Source organism: Apium graveolens, chromosome 9, assembly GCF_009905375.1.
Source record: "Apium graveolens cultivar Ventura chromosome 9, ASM990537v1, whole genome shotgun sequence".
Taxonomy (NCBI): domain Eukaryota; kingdom Viridiplantae; phylum Streptophyta; class Magnoliopsida; order Apiales; family Apiaceae; genus Apium; species Apium graveolens.
Genome location: NC_133655.1, coordinates 210,077,599 through 210,097,942, shown reverse-complemented (window position 1 = coordinate 210,097,942; position 20,344 = coordinate 210,077,599). Strand labels below are relative to the sequence as shown.

Here is a 20,344-nt window from a genome sequence, read left to right as displayed (position 1 = left end):
GGCACATACCTTGACAACTCGTCAAACTTACTTTCATAATTCGCCACCGACATATTTCCTTGCTTTAACTCTAAAAACTTCAGCTCCATCTGATTCTGGACAAACTGAGGAAAATACTTTTCTAAAAATAATTCCTTAAACCTCTCCCAAGTAATAACATTTGTACCTTCCAATGTCTTCACAGTCTCCCACCAATAGGTGGCCTCATTCTTCAAGTAATAACTTGCAAACTCAACCTTCTGTTCTTCCTTCACTTTTACTAAGGCAAATGACTTCTCTATTTCCTTTAACCAAACATTTGCTTCAATCGGTTCAACATAAAATAATTAGGAAGATATGACAATTATCTATATTTTATTTTGGACATATAAAAATTAAAATACTCAATTAATATTAGTTTTAAACATCCAAACACATTTAACACTTAACAATTAATTCACAGAATAGATACTGAACATACATAATAATTATTTATTAGCAAAATAATTACACTGTATATCCAGATATTACAGGTTGTGTTAGATATATTTGATAATGTCATGACTAATATGATTTGTGTTTAGTTTTCAGATCTTACTTAAACAGGACGAATCAGTACTTAACTGAAATCAGCACTTATACTCAAGTCAGAACTTAAGTTATCAGTACTTAAGGTTCAGGAGATATTTATCAGAAGATAATATCAGGACTTAAGGAAACTTTCAGATAAGGAAGGCGGCTGATTGAAAGGAAAGAAGATCAAGACAAACGCAAGAAGAGATGTGCATGAAGAAGGAATTATATGAAGAATAGAATACTTGGAAGAAAAGATAACTGATTGATATATTTTAGGAAGCAGAATTATATTCCATATCAATTAGCGATTATCTTGTAACTGTGTAGTATATAAACGCAGACATAGGGTTTACACTATAAGTGTTATCATTATCGAGAATATTATTCATTATAACCCTAGCAGCTCTTGTGATATTTGTTCATCACTGAGAGAGGACAGTTCCATATTGTAACAGAGTTTATTGCATTGAATAAAGTATGTTTTCTGTTATCCGTGTTATTTGAATTCGATTTGATTGTGCAATACACTGTATTCAACCCCCTTCTACAGTGTGTGTGACCTGACAAGTGGTATCAGAGCTTATCTGTTAACACACAAACAATTTAAGATCCAAAAATAATCATGTTTGAAGCAGAAACTCCAACCAAGCCCACCAAAACTGAAGAACCTCCAAAGACTCAAATCCATAGTCGATATGAGGCTATTAGAGTTCCCATACTGAAACCATCTGAATATCCCATATGGAAGGTGAGGATGACTATGTTTCTGGAAGCTACAGATTAAGAATATCTTGATAGAATCAATGAAGGACCTCACAAGCCAACAAAACTCGCTGTTGTAGTTGCAGGTGAAGCAGCAAAGTCAGTACCAAAAGAGAAAAGTGATTACACTGCTGAAGATATCGCTTCAATTGCTAAGGATGCTAAGGTACGACACTTGCTGCATAGTGCCATTGATAATGTAATGTCAAACAGGGTAATTAACTGCAAGACGGCAAAGGAGATATGGGATGCCTTGGAGACAAGATGCCAGGGAACTGATTCGATTAAGAAGAACAGGAAGACAATACTCACTCAAGAGTATGAACACTTTGACTCAAAGCCTAATGAGTCATTGACTGATCTATATGACAGATTTGTCAAACTCTTGAATGATTTGTCACTAGTTGATAAGGAGTATGATCTTGAAGATTCAAACCTTAAATTCCTGTTAGCTCTTTCTGAAAGTTGGGATTTAAAGGCCACAATTATAAGAGACAACTATAATCTTGAAGAAACAACTTTTGATGAAATCTATGAGATGCTCAAGACTCATGAACTTGAGATGGAATAAAGAAGCAAGAGGAAAGGAGGAAAGTCAAGGACAGTTGCTCTTAAGGCTGAGGAAGAATCCCCCAAAGCAGCTACCTCAAAGAAAGGCAAGGGAAAAGCGCTCATCACAAAGTCTGATACTGAGTCATCAAGTTCTGATAGTGATGATGACTCAGAAACTGAAAGCTTGCCTGAGATAGATCCTAATGAAGAGATGATAAAGCTGTGTGCTCTTATAGTGAAAGGAATCACGAGGATTGCATACAAAAAGTTCAAGAAGGGAAAGAAGTTTTCCAGGAAAGGTGTAAGTTCTGATAAGAAGAATTTCAGAAAATCTGAAGGCAAAGGAGGGAAGTCTAACAGGGGAGATTACACAAATGTCAAATGCTACAAATTTGGTGAGAAAGGCCACATATCTCCAGATTGCAAGAAAGTGAAGAACGACAAAGGCAAGGCTCTTGTCACAAAGAAGAAAAGCTGGACAGACACTTCAGATTCTGAAAGTGAGGTGAACTATGCCTTGATGGCAAATGTTGATAGCAGTTCTGATGCTGCTGAGTTAAAGGTACACTACTAGAAATATGTCAATAGACATCGGCTAAAAACCGATGTCTATGAATGCAAAAATCCGATGTCTTCGTGGGTGATGTTAAAGACCCCCCATTTAACATCGGTTTTAAACTGATGTTAAATACAACATATAACATCAGTTCTTTGTTTAAAACCGATTTCTATATCTTGATATTAAATTTCTCATACATATCTAATCTTCATATATCATCAGAATATGATATTTTTATCAATTTAAATATACCAATAAACTGATGTTACTAGTACCAGTAACAACAGTTTTCATCAAAAAGCGATGTTAACAATACCTTTAACATCGGTTCTTAATTGGTAACCGATGTCTATTTGTAACAAACTGATGTCTATAATACTTAATAACATCAGTTTTTTGTTTTAATAATTTTTTTTGTTGTAGTATTTAACATCAGTTTTTACTGATGTTAATGGTCCACTAGAACTGATGTATTAAGCTTTGACAGACATCATTTTCCATTGTAATGATGTTTGTACCTGTTTTATTAATGCATATTTTAAAACTATAGATTCCAAAAACCAATGAAGTACCAAAACCAATTGCTGCATAATACCAGTCATCTATAAATCTAACAATCAATATTCAAACATCAGGTACAACAGATTCGTCTAATCCAAATATCAAGTACTACACATATCCATTCATATATTCTACTACTGTCTATACAAAGAATTTGACTTGGTACCGACAATAGCATGTAAAATATCATTTGAGGAACGCCCTCGTTCTTTTGCATCTTCCCACTCCTTAGTAAAGCTCATGTAGCCTCGTCCCGTATGATGACAATAATCATATGTACGGGTCCCAAACACTTGAATGCCAGAATCAAACTTAAACTGTCAGGTTTCTGGGTTAATAATACCATTAAATAATTAAGAATATTATACATCACATTCCTCATGCAGTAGCCAAAGATTTTATATATATATGCAAAACTCAAAGCTTCCTCCAACATAATTGCTAGATAAAAGACAAAATACAAACTCACTTGTGTGCACGAGTTGATCTACATTTACACTCTCTAACTCTATGTTACATAGGTTGGTGTGGTACGTCCTTCGAGAGTAAACACCAAGATAATTGCTGATATCACTCTTCTGAGTAATCAATCATCGGTACCAAAGTAACGATCTCCAAACTCCCCCATACCCGGTATTACACGAAACTCTTCATTTAATGCTACATCAATCTCTGAAGTAACTATTTTAAGCGTTGGGAACCTCTTGCTGACACAATGTATTCCTTCAGGAGCCTATACGAATCAATGACAAATGAATCAGTGACAAGGGAACTCTAAGGCATAACTGTAAATGCAAACAATTTACTTATAACACTTACAGATATAAGATTAAGAAATATAATATGGGATTCCGGTACTCCCTTCTGTATGAGTAATTCAATCGCCTGGTGCAGTAGTGAATCCCTTCCCTGCTGGTGTAACATAATATTGGAGTTTCATATATGTTTAAAAGAAGGGAATGCTGAAATATGTAATTAACTCCTTCATAGCATGACTAACAAAACAGAAGTCTTAAACATAATACTCTTTTGTTTTAAAGATTCCTCAGCGCTCACCTTCGAACAATCGAGACTCCACACAATTTCTTGCAGAAATCAACTCCAGCATATACCGATCCTGAAATTATATTACAGAAAACTGAAATATAAATGAAGCAAACAACTTATGAATACAACAGATAAATTGTATCATTTTTAGATCCTAAAAACTGTAGGTAAATGCCTTTTAAAATGTATGCAAGTCAGTAGCGGATATATCCATCCTACATCGGATTAATATGGTGAAAGAAATACCAACTGTCTGATGACACAGGCAATATTTATATTACACAAGTAGAAAGCTCTATATGAAAAGAAAATATCTTGGCACCCTAAAAAAGTGAAAAACTAAATACTTCAAAGTTCAGAGTTCACATCATCTCTCGTGAAACGCCCTGATACTTTATTATAAACAAGTGATGTCCCAAAAGTCTTAGTTTTGACATTTAAAATGACTTCAAATTGCCTTCCCAACAAAATAACCTCGCCACAAATGATTCTTAAATTAGAACAAGTCCAATGTGATACAAATAATTAAAGAAATTATAACATAAATTTATGGTTTTCAGATATATCGATTTTATATCACTCTTCTGAGTAATCAATCATCGGTACCAAAGTAACGATCTCCAAACTCCCCCATACCCGGTATTACATGAAACTCTTCATTTAATGCTACATCAATCTATGAAGTAACTATTTTAAGCGTTGGGAACCTCTTGCTGACACAATGTATTCCTTCAGGAGCCTATACGAATCAATGACAAATGAATCAGTGACAAGGGAACTCTAAGGCATAACTGTAAATGCAAACAATTTACTTATAACACTTACAGATATAAGATTAAGAAATATAATATGGGATTCCGGTACTCCCTTCTGTATGAGTAATTCAATCGCCTGGTGGGCTGAGTTGCCTTCAATAAAAGAATGAAGTTTGTTATTTTGTAATAACTTCAAAAAACAAGTGAAAGTAAAAGGAATCCCCCTCCCTCACTCTCTTGATATGCAACAAATATTACCAGTTCCAAGAACTAGATCCAAGAGCAAGACATGTCGTTCTGAGATATCTTTTGGAAATTTTTCATATATAAGCTGTAAATATACAAATGAATGTTATTCAGAAACCAAGGAGCAAAAAATTCAACAGCAAAAAGTGTTAAACACACTCAAAGAAATAAATTTAGAAATTAGAACACTATACCTGTTTACCATTATCACCATCACGATGGATTAGAATTTTCCCAATCTTTATTCCTTTGCAACAAGCAGGCATAGCGTTCTCCATGCTTTTACCACTGTATAGATAAGCACATAAAATATTTACTTAAACAAATACGATATCATAGTACCTGATTTTTGAAATTGCAACTACTAATGGAGAATATCACTGACACCAAGTTCCAGAGCTCTTCTAATTGTTTCAGCACTATCATGACGCGGTGGATCAAAGAGAGGAAGAAGTGCAATGAACTCCCAAGGCCCGCCAGAACTGTCTTTGTTGCGCTCAGGCACTTCCTGTAGAAAGAAACCGAAAAAAAAATTAAGTACACTAACATAAACATTTGCATCAAAAGTACTTAAGCTATTGTCTATGAGATCTTTATCAGTTACCTGACGAGCAACCCCCAGTGATCGAAGTCCATGTTCTGTAAAATTGTCAATTACTGAATGTACCTTCTTTTCAATTTTGGATTTTGTTGTGTGCCAGGTCAAGAATCTACATAACACCAGACCAAACAAACTTATCAAATGCATTCTCTGAAATTTCTCCGATACCTTTAGACTACAAGAACTAGTTTTACCTGCTCTGGTGCACATTTACTAACTCTATGCATTGTACCAGCTTTGTCAATGTATGTCAGTGCTGTTCTTTTGTCAGTTGGATTAAATGGCAGAAAATGGATCTCAGTTATTCCAGCTCGTGCCTTCAGTAAAACATGAATTCAAGTATAATTTAGCTGCTTCGTATCACAAGAGGAACATCTCTATTATCTAAAAACATCTAAAAATACTTGTTTAGGGTCTGCCAACATTGTAACGATAGCAACATCAATTGCATCTTGATTCTCTAACCTCGATGCTCTTGCAGCCATTAGTACTACATCGTCCTTGTCCACTCCCTTAACAAACACCTGCAATGACAAAGAAGACATCAATAACAGGAAAGGGATAAGTAAGTACATATTACAAGTAGTGAAGCCTTCTAATACAAACTCAAACATATATGTGTTCTCACTATCATTATATATGGATACTAAAAATCAACCAGTCGCCATTTTGTATAAGTAAGAAAATCAGAAGCATCGTTATGCTCCAACAGGAAAGAACTCGATTAATTGGAAATATAATATGAATGTTCGGATCAACTATATAAATTAAACTAATTTCGTGATTCCTCAGTATTGTATAAAGGGTGACAGAATAATATAAATACTTATAAATCAAAAATCAAAACAAAAACATATACCCACATATACATCAGAATTGATACCCACATACATAATTCAAGCAATTACTCAACTAAAAGCATAAAAGATTAACATGCTCAATTCAAACATTTAACTAATCATTTAATAAATAGGGTTTTAAAATGAAACCTCTAAGTGAAAAATTAGGGTTAATCTTACCCAATTTATGCTCGACCTCCAAGCTTTAATCTCACATCTTTAACCTTTAAACTCAGACTTGACCTTACCCAATTCAAACTCTGTCCAAAAGAGAGAGGTGAGAGAGCACAGAGAGCGAGCACAGAGAGCACACAAAGCACATAAAAATAGTCGGGAGAGATGACTGAGAGCCAGAGGTGATATTTAGGGTTCTTCATAGAGGGGTGAGTTTCAGTGAGTGAGAAAGAGAAACGAGAGGAAGGTGAAATGAGAGCTGATTGAGGGATAAAATGGGAGATGAGAGAGTGATGAACTGAGAGATGAGAGAGTGATGAAATGATGCATACGTTTTTTGTTTTTGTTTGTTTTTGTTTTCAGTTTTTGATTTTAATTTTTATTTTTTTTAATAAAAAAGAGGGGGAAGATGTGGGTGAAAAAAGGGGGAAAATTTTACTAAGTCAAAAAACAAGGGGGGAAACACTTGGAGGGAATGAATAATTTGGTTAAGGGGGGAACGGGGAAGGTGCGTTGATTAATTTTTTTAAAACAGACATATAACATCAGTTGGGCTAAAAAACTGATGTTTATAACAACAAAAGACATCGGTTGCCAAAAACCGATGTAGAAAACACCTTTTACATCGGTCAAAAAAGCAACTGATATCTAAGAGGTGATGTCTATTCTACTTTTTCTAGTAGTGGTACCTCAAACTACTTATGCCTTTCATACTGATGATATTAATGAGTTGAGAAGATATCTTAAAACCATGTTCATTAGTTATAGAGATCAAACTTTAACATATGAAAGATTAACTTCTGAAAATCTTGCTTGTAAAAAGAGGAATGATTATTTAGAAAAAGAGTTAGTCATGTTCCATCAAACTCAGAAAGATAGAGATGATGATTTCTATGTTAGGGATGAAGTACTTAAAATGAATGAATCTCTAAAAACTGAGTTAGAAAAGGAAAGAGAGATTATCAGGACTTGGACTAACTCTGGCAGAACAACTCAGAATTTGTTAAGTAGTGGAAACTGGAAAGAGGGCTTAGGTTATGCAGATGATAAGAATGATAAAGGAACTATAAAAATTAAGCCTATAGTTGTTAAACAAAAGCCAAAGTTAAAACCTGTTAAGTTTGTAGCCGTAAAGTCTGATATTGAGAAATCAGAAGTTAAAAATGAATTAACTTCTGACAAACTAAAATAGGAAAAGACAACTGAAGTTAACGTAGGCTTAATGACCAAGAAGCAGCTTAAGTATAAGCTGAAAGATGTTAAGAATGTAAACAAGGTAAAGTCACCTAGGAAAAATAGGAATGGAAAGGAAGGTGTGAATAAAAGCAATGATTATAAGCCTGTTCATGATGCTCCTAGAAAAACATGTCATAACTGTGGAAGTTCTAACCATCTGGCTTCTTTTTGCAGGAAGAATAAGAACTTAAACTCATTACCTTCAAAGTCAGGAGTTAAGAGTTAGTCTATTAGATATAGGCCACAAAATCCTTGTTTTCATTGTGGTAGTTTATCGCATTCCATTTATACTTGTAAGGAATATCATAGTTTTTACTATGATTATTATGAAATAAAACATTCTTTAAAGAAAGTTAGCATTGTTTCTTCTAGTGTAAGTCTCGATTCAAAGTCTGATAGTGTAAATGCTTATAAGAAAAATGTTAACATAAACTCTGATGCTAAATCTGCTGCAAATGTTAACAAACTTAATAAAGCCAAAGGATCCAAGCAAGTCTGGGTCCTTAAAACTAATCATTAGTGGTCTTTGTGATTGCAGGGCAACAGGAAAAATATCCTAATTCTGGACAGTGGATGTTCAGGACATATGACTGGAAATAAAGCCCTGCTATCAGACTTTGTGGAGAGAGCTGGCCCAAGTGTTTCTTATGGAGATGGCAACATTGGAAGAACACTGGGATATGGCAATATCAATCTTGGGAATGTCATCGTTAAGGAAGTAGCTCTGGTCTCAGGACTTAAACACAATCTGCTAAGTGTTAGTCAAATCTGTGACAGTGGTTATCATGTGGATTTCTTTGAAGAACACTGTGAAGTTGTAAGCAAATCGACAGAAAAAGTTATTCTGAAAGGATACAGGCATGGTAACATTTATGAAGCCAAGCTTTCAACAAGTACTGATGGTTCTGCAATCTTTCAGTTAAGTAGAGCATCAATTGAGGAAAGCTGGAATTGGCACAAGAAACTCTCTCATTTAAATTTCAACAATATAAATGAATTAGTCAAGAAAGATCTTGTGGGAGGACTGCCAAAATCAGTATTTGCTCCTGATGGCCTTTGTGATTCAAGTCAGAAGGCAAAATAAAGGAAATCTTCATTCAAGAGCAAGACTGAATCATCAATTCTTGAGCCTTATCACCTACTACATGTTGATATATTTGGTCCAGTAAATGTCATGTCTATTGCAAAGAAGAAATATGCTATGGTCATGGTGGATGAGTTCACTAGATACACATGGGTGTATTTCTTGCACACAAAAAGTGAAACTGCATCTATCTTGATTGATCATATCAAGCAACTGGATAAACTGGTCAAAGATTCTGTGAAGATATTAAGAAGTGATAATGGAACTGAGTTCAAGAATTTGATCATGGAAGAGTTCTGTAAAAACCATGGAATCAAGCAGGAATTTTCTGCTCCTGGAACTCCACAGCAAAATGGAGTTATTGAAAGAAAGAATAGAACTCTTATTGAAGCTGCACGAACTATGCTTGAAGAAGCAAAGCTACCAACCTATTTTTGGGCTGAAGCTGAGCAGACTGCTTGTTTTACTCAGAATGAAACACTCATTAACAAGCATGGAAAAACACCATATGCGATGGTTAAGAAAAAGAAGCCAAATCTAAAGTATTTTCATGTATTTGGATGCAAGTGTTTTGTTCTTAAGAGTCACCCTGAACAGCTATCTAAATTTGATCTAAAAGCTGATGAAGGCATTTTTATTGGAAATCCACTTTCCACAAAAGCCTTCAGAATCTACAACTTGAGAACAAGGGTGGTCATGGAATCTATCAATGTCTCTTTTGATGATAAGAAGATTACTGGACTTGAAGATTTCAATGAACATGATCAACTGAGATTTGAAAATGAAGACCTAAATTTTGATACTGAAAATCCTGACAGTCTAAATCCTGATACTGCAAACTCTGAAGGATTAAACTCTGATGTTATTGAAACTGTGGTGACTACGCCAAAGAAAGATGAACCTGTGCAGGGGGAGCATACTAAAGATACAACCACATCTCAAGAAGCATCAGAACATACAACTGGTTCTTCAAGTTCTGATTCATCAAGTTCTGATAAGCCAAGTTCTGATAGTTCTGATAACTCAAATTCTGAAGAATCAAAATCATAGAGCATAATTTCAGGGGGAGCATCAGAAAATATTGATGAAGACAGCATGGATCATGGGGGAGCATCCAGTTCTAGAGAAAACCTTCCATCTGCAAGGAAGTGGACTAAATCACATACACCTGACTTAATTATTGGAAATCCTGATGCAGGTGTCAGAACTAGAACAGTTACTTCAAACGAATGTATCTACAGTTCTTTTCTCTCTCAGATTGAACCAAAGAAAGTGGAAGAAGCTCTTCAAGATGCTGATTGGGTGCAAGCAATGCAGGAAGAGTTAAATGAATTTGAAAGAAATAAAGTCTGGACCCTAGTGCCAAGACCAAAGAACATATCTGTTGTTGGTACAAAGTAGGTGTTCAGAAACAAAATTGATAGTAATGGCATAATTAAAAGGAATAAAGCAAGGTTGGTTGCAAAAGGATATTCTCAACAAGAGGGAATTGATTATGATGAAACATTTGCACCAGTTGCTAGATTAGAAGCCATAAGGATATTTTTGGCTTATGCTGCTCACAAAAAGTTTACAGTCTTTCAAATGGATGTGAAAAGTGCTTTTCTCAATGGAGAATTGGAAGAGGAAGTATATGTTGAACAACCTCCAGGCTTTGTAGATTCTAAACTTCCAAATCATGTCTGCAGGCTTGATAAAGCACTTTATGGCCTTAAGCAAGCTCCGAGAGCATGGTATGAGACTCTAGCTCAGTTTTTTCTGGAAAGTGGATTTACCAGAGGAACTATTGACAAAACACTGTTCTACCTCAACCATGGAAATGACTTACTTTTTGTCCAGATATATGTTGATGATATCATTTTTGGTTCTGCAAATGACAAACATTGCAAGAAGTTTGCCAAACTGATGCAGTCAAGATATCAAATAAGTATGATGGGGGAATTTAGCTATTTTCTGGGCCTTCAAGTCAAGCAGAATGAAGAAGGCACTTTTATCTGTCAATCCAAGTATACCAGAAATTTGCTGAAGAAATTTAGAATGCAAGATTGTTCAAGTGCATCCACTCTCATGGCCACTGCAACAAAATTGGATAAGGATACTTGTATATCAGTAGATGTTACTGATTACAGAGGTATGATTGGCTCTCTACTCTATTTAACTGCTAGTAGACCTGATATCATGTATGCTACCTGTCTTTAGTGAAATATTTCAAGCAGATCCAAGAGAACCTCACTTAACAGCTGTGAAAAGAATTTTCAAGTATCTTAAGAGAATAGCTGATCTGGGATTGTGGTATCCTAGAGAGTCAGACTTTAAACTAATAGGTTACTCAGATGCAGATCTTGCAGGATGCAAAATTGACAGGAAAAGCACAAATGGAAGCTGCCAATTTCTTGGAGGTAGATTGGTTTCTTGGTTTAGCAAGAAACAAAAGTCAATTTCCACATCAACTGCAGAAGCAGAGTACATTGCTGCAGGAAGCTGTTGTGTACAGATTCTTTGGATGAAGAATCAGTTACTGGATTATGGGTTAACTTACTTTAAAATCCCTATTTACAGTGATAATCAAAGTGCTATTGCTATGACTAGTAATCCAGTTCAACACTTAATGACAAAGCACATCAGCATTAGGTACCACTTCATAAGGGAATATATGGATAAAGGTACAATGTAATTGCACTTTGTTCCCACAGATCAACAACTAGCAGATATCTTCACAAAACCACTGTGTGAAGCTACTTTTACAAGATTAGTAAATGAACTTGGAATGGTTTCAGGTTCTTTCTCCAAGTATGCTTAGTTTATGTTCTGTTTCATCAGACATTATGATCAGTATTTACAGATATTACTATTTTTGTGTATTCTGTGCTTAAATTGAAAATTGCTTAAGTACTGATTGTTATCTGATGTGTATTTCTAAACTCTAATAGTGATATGAATGTTTCTGTGACTATTCAATCCAATGAGGATAACTGTGCTAGATGCTGACCTAGTAGTTTTTAACATACTAAAGATCCCATATTTGAAGTAGTTGTTTATGTGGAAATCTGTTAACACAAGCAAATTATGATATTGAGCTTAGTTAAATTTACTTTGTGTATCTTATTACTAAGTCAAAAACTAGAATAGTGCTTCTTATCTGTTAAGTTCTGAAGTTAGTAAATCTGATGGATGTACTAAGTGCTGATAAACCTCACTTATCAAAAGAAAAAGGAAAAGAAAAAGGAATAAAAATCAGGTACTCCTTTGAGATCTAGAGTAAAAATATGGAAGGGACGACCCAAGTGCATTATTGGTATTAAGTAATATGCATCAGAAAAGCAAATAAAAATTTTCTTGGTGACTTTTCACACTCTATGATTACTGGAGAAATACTCTGATACTAGCATAAATTCTGATAAGCAGTCGTGAATCACTTACACTGAGAAGCCACTATAAAATGGAATTTCAAAAGATGCATAAAATGAGCATAAAACAGTTGAGGTAGACTCATGCATGAACTCATTCTAAAGTAGACTTCAGAATCATGACAGATTTTGAGCAAAGTTCTTAGTTATGCCTTATTTCTAAGATGTACAGAAGTGAATCAGACTTTAATCTTTATCTGATATTAAGCTTACTGCACACACATACACTCCATATGAATGATGAAAATTACTGTGGTGATAAATGTTATTTAAGATGAACAGTTCATGTGTCATACTGCACAACTTCTGAGGACCAGTTCTGATGATTAAGTTCTGAAGAAACGAAATCAGAATTTGTGTGAAGAATTACAGAAATAGACATTCATTTTTTGAGTTAAGACATCATGTTCTGATGACTGTTAAGTTATGATAGAAGTCTAAGTTCTGATATTAAAACCTGATTCTTTACTTGACTTATTTGTGGTCAAAATCTGAAACAGTCTTATTTGAAATCAGAATATGTTTAGGTGAGATATTATGAGTCAATATAATTTGGGTTAGTGGTACACATCTATGCACAGTAATTTTTACTTGTTTCATGTGCGCATTAAATCCTGTTTTAAACTTCCAATGGCTGTTTTTATTCTCATCAGTCTAGGGAGACGAGGTAGAATTATTTCTACCTATAACCATTCAATTTTCCTTGCATCTCTTGGCATTCTATTGCCTATATAAACCAACACCTCAGTTCAGCCAATACATCTCTCATTTTTTCTCAACCTCATTCTTTTCTCTCATCACAAACATGGTTCACTTTAACTTAGTTCTGAACTATGACACTTTCACTATCACTTTGAGATGTACTCAATGGCAGCAGGAATGGCATGTTACTGCCATTCCTGATGAAATCGGGGACTCAGTTCCCCAAGAGGTTATGACGGACCTCTTGTTCTTCTACATGGACTACCATCGCCATCTTGAGCGACTGGAAGAGGAATGGCTGGAAGCTCTCCGACAGCAGGAGCGTATTATTCGTCTTGCTGTTCTTTTTGTTGAGAGTAGGAAGAAGAAATAATTTTTGCTCCCTGTTTCTCTTCACCGTCAGCTTTGGCTGGCTTCTTAGCTTAGGACAAAAGCTGTTGATGTTAGGATTTGTAGCTTAGGACAATCTTGTACTTTTCAGCATGTAATTTTAATTTCATGAAATGTATTTGCTCAATATATTAATGAAATTTTATATTTATGCAAGTTTTGTCTCTGAGTAATTTGATATTCTGATAATTTTTTAAATCCTGATACAACTTCTCAACCTCAACCTTCAGAACCTATAGTGCAGCCTTCATCTTCCAAATCTAAGAGGACTAGGAAAGTACCTCAGCAACAACAGAAGAGAAGGAGATTTACTCTGAGAGATGAATCAGATGTTGAGGAATAGGTTCCTGCATCAGAACCTATTGTTACAGAAGCTGAGAAGGTCTCTTCTCAGAAGGATACTGGAATTGGGGGTTCTCAGCTTCTCAAAAGGCTTAGAAGGATGTATTCTGATGAAACTCCCAAGGTATCTTCACCTTCAAAGAAAAGAAAGAAACAGAGAGCTCACAGGGACAGGGCCAAGCCAGTTTCAGAGGATGAGGAAGCAGTAGTTAAGGAAGGAGATCAGGAATCTCTGATCTCAAAGGAGCCAGAACTTGCTGAAGCTACTGCATCTCCACCTCCATTGTCACCAACTCAGGAAACTGCTCAAGAGAAAGAATATACACCACCTATGTCTCCTGTAGATGAACCAGTGCTTACTGCAAACCCAGGCACAAGTGCTAAAATTGATATTCACAACCTGGTTATGCCTGCAGTTTTGTACTTAGAAGCTCCACCAGCTCCAATCACTCCACCAACAACATCAATTCTTGATGCTACTCTTCATTCAGAATTGCCTCATACACCTTCTCTGCATCTAAATACTGAAGATCAGATTTTAGGTGAGCATCAGAATATGGCTATTGATCAGAACTTGGAAGCAGATCAGCCCTTAGAAGATGATGTTGAAGCCTCCATAGCTTCTCATACTGTTCTTTTATCAGAAGATGCTGAAGCTGTTGACTCTGTAAGTTCTGATGCTACAAATGTTGATACTACTGGTAACGATGCTACAACTGCTGATGATGATGCAGCTGGTCCTTCTGGACATGCACCTCTACAAGCTCCTTCAAAAGCTAAATTAGTTAAAAAGGTTGTTAGAGGAGATGCACCAGTACCTTGGATTGAAACTCCTAGAGGACATGAGTGGACTAAGGAGTGGAACATAGTTACCTTTGTTCCAAATGAAAGAACTCTTGCTGAGCACTTGGCAAAAGCTGATGAGATGCTACTTAATGATAATTTCAAGACACAGCTACGAGTTACTGCATTGAGTACAAGACACCTTCAAGGTCAACACTTAACAACTCATGCCGAGGTGCATAAAATTCAAGAAGCCTTATTCAAGCAAGAAATGACTATGAAACTTGAAAAGAAAAACTTTTTCAAGTTGCTGACATTGAGAAAACACAAGAGAAGCAACAGTCTCAGATTACTGATATTCTTAAAAATCAAGCTTCTCAGCAAAATCAACTCAATGAGATCCAATCCTCAGTAGAATTGCTTGTCTCTCTTCTTTTAACTGCTGATGCCAAAAAGGGGGAGAACGTAATTAAGTCCAAATGCAAACCACCAGTTAAGACACTGAAGAAAAAGGATGATGGTAATGACTCGGGAAACTCTGGAATGGGTGGAGGTCATAGTCAAGGTAAAGATCATTCATCAAGTAGAGCTGGAACTACAAGTCATAAAACAAGTTCTGATACTAGGAGAAGAATAATTTCTGATACTGGTAAAAGGATAAGTTCTGATGAACTTTTCGATCTTGATGAAGAAATTTCAAGACAGTTATTTCTGAAAGAAAATCCAAGAATGGACTTTGAGAGTCTAAAGGAAGAAGAAGCTAGACTTAAGCTAGAAAAAGTCAACTCCAAATATGAAGCTTCTGTTGGTAAAAAGAAACTTCCTAAGGCTAAAGGCATTGTGATAAAAGAAAGGACAAATCATGTGGCAACCAAGGCCAAATCACAACTGCAGATAAATCCAAGGTCCAAGGGCAAAGAAAAAGTTAGTGAACCTGTAAAGGTTTATGTGCCTCCTGTGAATAAAGAAATTTATGTTGAAGATGCTAATCTTACTCTGGATTCAAAGAAGATTTCTAAGACAATCTCTAACATGGCTCAAGTTGTTCAGAGTCAAGATGTAGTTAGTTCTGATATAACAAAGAAGCAAGCAACCTCTGACATAGCTCAAGTTGGCTTGATATCAGAAGATAAGTCAAAGGAAACCTCTGACATTGCTCATGTTAAATCCTCAAAGTTACTCCTACCAGGATTCACTAAAGCCAAACAGACTCAACCTTTGAAGACTGCAGCAAGTGGTTTTGAAACAAGAGTGGTTACTGGAAAGGAAGCAAGAGATAAATCTGGATTGGGTAGTGATGATGAAAGAAGAGTACAGAACACAACAAATGATCCAACTTTCTTAAGTGATCCAGGTGTTGGAGCAACTCCTGAAAGATTGAATCGACTAGAATCTGTACAGATGGTTTACCATACCAACTTGAAAGAACACATCTTGTTATACTTCATGATAAATGGAAGGGTTTACCACATAAGGCATAATGCTATACCACTGAAGTACTATGAGGAATTAGAACATGTTTTATTCCTAATTCAAGTGAAGAACAGATTAACAGATGGTGTTGCAAATTATTTGAAGACTCAAATTCAGAGACAGAAGAAGCTCTTTTCTGTAAAGTATGACAGCATATATTGTCCCAAGTACAGAGATCACAAGGGTGATATTGTTGAAATGAAGCCTAATATTGCAAAGATTAGAACATATCTTGGTATTAAGGGACTTGAATTCAATCTATATTCTGACAAAGCCTATGTCATTAGACTAGATCAGGAGTTGAGAAAAGCAAAAATTAATGATCTCAGATATGCTATCTTCCAAACTGGTGAAGATATTGAAGAGCTTAAAGATGCTAAAAGGAGAATGATTGATGAACTCAGATATGCTGAGAGATGTTTGTTGAAGAACTATCTCAGAAAAACTCCTGATATTGAAGAGATCAGAAATTGAAGCCAAGTCAAAGTTCTACAACGGCATAAATTCTGATGTGTATACAGACTGGAGTTGTTATCAGAAGTTAAAGTTGGTAAAGCTTTAAGGACTGTAAGTTGTGGTTATCTAGTCAAATTTTCATGCATTTGTACTTAATGTTTTTGACATCATCAAATATTCGTTGAACTTGTATATTATGCTAATTTACAAGTTGGGGGAGATTGTTAGATATATTTGATAATGTCATGACTAATATGATTTGTGTTTAGTTTTCAGATCTTACTTAAACAAGACGAATCAGTACTTAACTGAAATCAGCACTTATACTCAAGTCAGAACTTAAGTTATCAGTACTTAAGGTTCAGGAGATATTTATCAGGAGATAATATCAGGACTTAAGGAAACTTTCAGATAAGGAAGGCGGTTGATTGAAAGGAAAGAAGATCAAGACAAATGCAAGACGAGATGTGCTTGAAGAAGGAATTCTATGAAGAATAGAATACTTGGAAGAAAAGATAACTGATTGATATATTTTAAGAAGCATAATTATATTCCATATCAATTAGTGATTATCTTGTAACCGTGTAGTATATAAACACAGACATAGAGTTTACACTATAAGTGTTATCATTATCGAGAATATTATTCATTGTAACCCTAGCAGCTCTCGTGATATTTGTCCATCACTGAGAGAGGACAGTTCTATATTGTAACAGAGTTTATTGCATTGAATAAAGTCTGTTTTCTGTTATCTGTGTTATTTGAATTAGATTTGATTGTGCAATACACTATATTCAACCCCCTTCTACAGTGTGTGTGACCTGACATGTTGCACGCCCCCTTTTTAGGGTTCTCTGATCTTCGGGCTCCTTCTCTTCTCTCTTTTTCTTGCTATTCTCCAATTTGAGCCTGAGGTCATGGTCACTTAGCCCAAGCCCATGATGAAGTCAGGCCTTCAGCCAATTAGTCACGTAAATTTAGACTGGCTCCACACGCTTCCTATAATCTCGCAGCATCTCCGCATTTCTTCCCATGATTGCAGGAATACCCCGTGTCGGCCCCAAAATTTACGAGCAACTCAGTCATCTATGAGTTACTTTCCATGCTACACACAAAGTCCTTTAATGCGGGTCGGCCCGGTCACCTTGGCCCACACCGCCTTTCCTCTCAATAAATAAATATGATGTTCTCTTTATTTTCCACAAGATGTGGGCTCATGGGCCCAGCTCACGTATGGGAACCAGCTTGGGCCTCTGAGCTCAGCCCTCATGTGAGAGCCTAGCTCACATGTGTGAGCCCAACATGCACGCCACGAGCCCAACTCGCATGTGCTGGCCCAAGTCACATAAATTCTCAATTCTAACTCATATGTGAGAGCCCAGCTCCTCAATGCATCCATGGGGACCTGTTTAGGGCCCATGACCGAAAGCGGGCATAACAATTGGTTAATGGAGTGGGTTTACTGTCTCATTTTGTGTGTTGGGTTCTATACGTAGAACCTTCTTCGATTCGATTAATTATAGTTTTTTGGCATCTAGTTCTTTGACGAAGACTTATAGCTCTGCTATGGATGCTTGGGTCAACTTTCTATCCTTTTGTTTAGTGGAAAGAGATGCTCGTTCTTGAAGTGATGTCACCGTCTTCTCTAACTCCTAAAGGCGTGAGTCAATTGTTTCACACATCATTTAAGGGTGTGTGGTATTGCTGTTGTAGACAGCAACAACAGCATTTCGCTGAAAAGCAGTGAAAATACAGTTTGGTAAAATTTAAAAGCTGCTTTTCGGAAAAGTGCTTTTGGCCTAAAAGCTGCCGTTAGAGAAAGCAAGTCCTCCCATGCTTTTAGAAAAAGCTGCTTTTTAGCTGTTGCGGGAAGCATATGCTGATTTCACCATCAAACCTTACCAAAAGCATCATTATTTTTAATTTTTTGCATCAAAACATATACGTATCAAAAATATTACCAACACAATCATCTGATTTAAAACAACACTTTTTCTAACAGCACAGTAATTTTTAACAGCAATCCCAAACAGAGCCTAAATCGGGTTTGTTTGAGTTAAGACAGAGAAATAAGCAAAACAAGAGAATTTCTCTTGCACAAGACTTTTTTGATAAATTTTGTACACACCAATGTTTAGTGCAACCGAGTATATAGGTAGATAACCAATGTCCAACCCAATTTATTATTGTGAAGATACTTAAAATGGGTTAAACATCAAAATGGTCATTCAACCGAAGGTCATATATCAATTTAATCATCAAACTTAACGAGGATATCATTTGAATCATTAAAATAATAATAAAAATCAAACAGATACCTCAAAATATGTGCTCGAGAATTAAAATTTATTTTCTGGAATTCTAAACATTTTTTTTAAATCTTATTACAACCAAATGAAAAGTTATGAATTCATAGTATTTTAGATGATTTTTTGAGATTTTTAAAAATTTAACTACTAATTATTTTTATTTAAATAAAGAAAATGACTACAAAATTAAAAATAAATAGTAGATAAATTTTAAAAAATATTATTATACTATAGAAAATACTAGAATTCATACATTTTCATTTGTTGTAATAGGATTCAAAAAAAATATATAGAACTCCATAAAATAAATTTTAATTCTCGAACACATATTTTGAGGTATATGTATGATATTTATTGTGATTTTAGTGATTCAAATGATATCCCGTTAACTTTGATGATTAAAGTGATATATGGCGTTCAGTTGAGGGACCACTTTGATATTTAACCCTACTTAAAAGATGACAATCCTAATATAATAATGATGCTTTATTTTCACGCTTAATTCTTCGGGACTTGAATTTCTGACATTAATACATTAAAAATATTCAATATTGTTTTTATATTTTTTTCTAATTAGCCCCACTTTGAAGCTATAGCAGCTATGAGAATAGTGATAAGAATTTTGTTCTTTTCGCTATTGCGTGTATTGGTCTATGGATTCGCCCCCCTCCCCCTTCCCTCTCTCTGCTGCTTATGGTGTTTGGGTATTTTCAGTGTGGGCGATGTTAATCTCTCTAGGTTAAACAATATGAGTTTTTCAATTGGACAATGAATGATTTTAGTCATGTTATAGATTTTGTATTTGACATTTATCATGTGTTTACCTTGTTCAAGTGGAAAATGCACCAGGTCATCTGGTTATATGGCATAACACCATGTGCATATCTCTGTATATAGAACCTTGCCCCTGCCCCTGCGGGCTGTGTGTATGTAAATATTTATAAGTTTATAATTGCAAATGTATGATGTTGAACTCACAGTTAAAAATGAAAATGGTTTAATATCTGTATTTAGTAATGATAAGCGCTACTTTGATGTTGCAGTTGGTGTTGGCACTCAAGAGTGGAGGTCAGCATGTGCAGGTTAATCGGACTTCTGTTCCTGCTAGGAAACTACTGGTCTTGGCTTGTGTGTCATTTCCATGTAAGTACTTAACTATCTTAATTACTCTCTTACATAATTAACTATCGTAATTACTCTCTTCTAATAATATTTTACACCACTTTATCCAATGTACCATACTTGATTCATTTTCATTATTTTGTTGATTGACTTTATACATATCTTATGCAAGTTCTTACTAGTTTTGATTCAGAATATAGATACCACAAAATGTGCATATGTACTTTATTATTGTTATAGCCGAACTGGAGATCTTTCGTTGTCTGTAGTACGCAAGTAGGGTCAGATTGTAGGCCAAATACTCTATGCATAATGTGTTTAATAGTATGGACTTTTATACCTAATAATTAACGATTTAGTCGAGTTAAAATAAGATGTAGAGTTTTAAG

At 35.3% G+C, this 20,344-nt stretch overlaps 1 protein-coding gene and 1 pseudogene across 1 annotated transcript; both read right to left on the bottom strand.

The window, feature by feature from the left end:
• Positions 1 to 3,363: 3,363 nt before the first annotated feature.
• LOC141685912 (uridine/cytidine kinase UKL1, chloroplastic-like) lies at positions 3,364 to 5,374 on the bottom strand. Its single transcript, XM_074490988.1, has 5 exons — positions 5,367 to 5,374; positions 5,232 to 5,325; positions 5,050 to 5,122; positions 4,862 to 4,944; positions 3,364 to 3,722 (listed from the first exon to the last, which is right to left on the bottom strand). The coding sequence occupies exons 1-5, from the start codon at positions 5,372 to 5,374 to the stop codon at positions 3,576 to 3,578; spliced, it is 405 nt and encodes a 134-aa protein (XP_074347089.1). The 3' UTR covers positions 3,364 to 3,575.
• Positions 5,375 to 5,401: 27 nt separating this feature from the next.
• On the bottom strand, positions 5,402 to 17,944 carry LOC141685911 (plasma membrane ATPase 2-like; annotated as a pseudogene).
• Between the last annotated feature and the right edge of the window lie 2,400 nt (positions 17,945 to 20,344).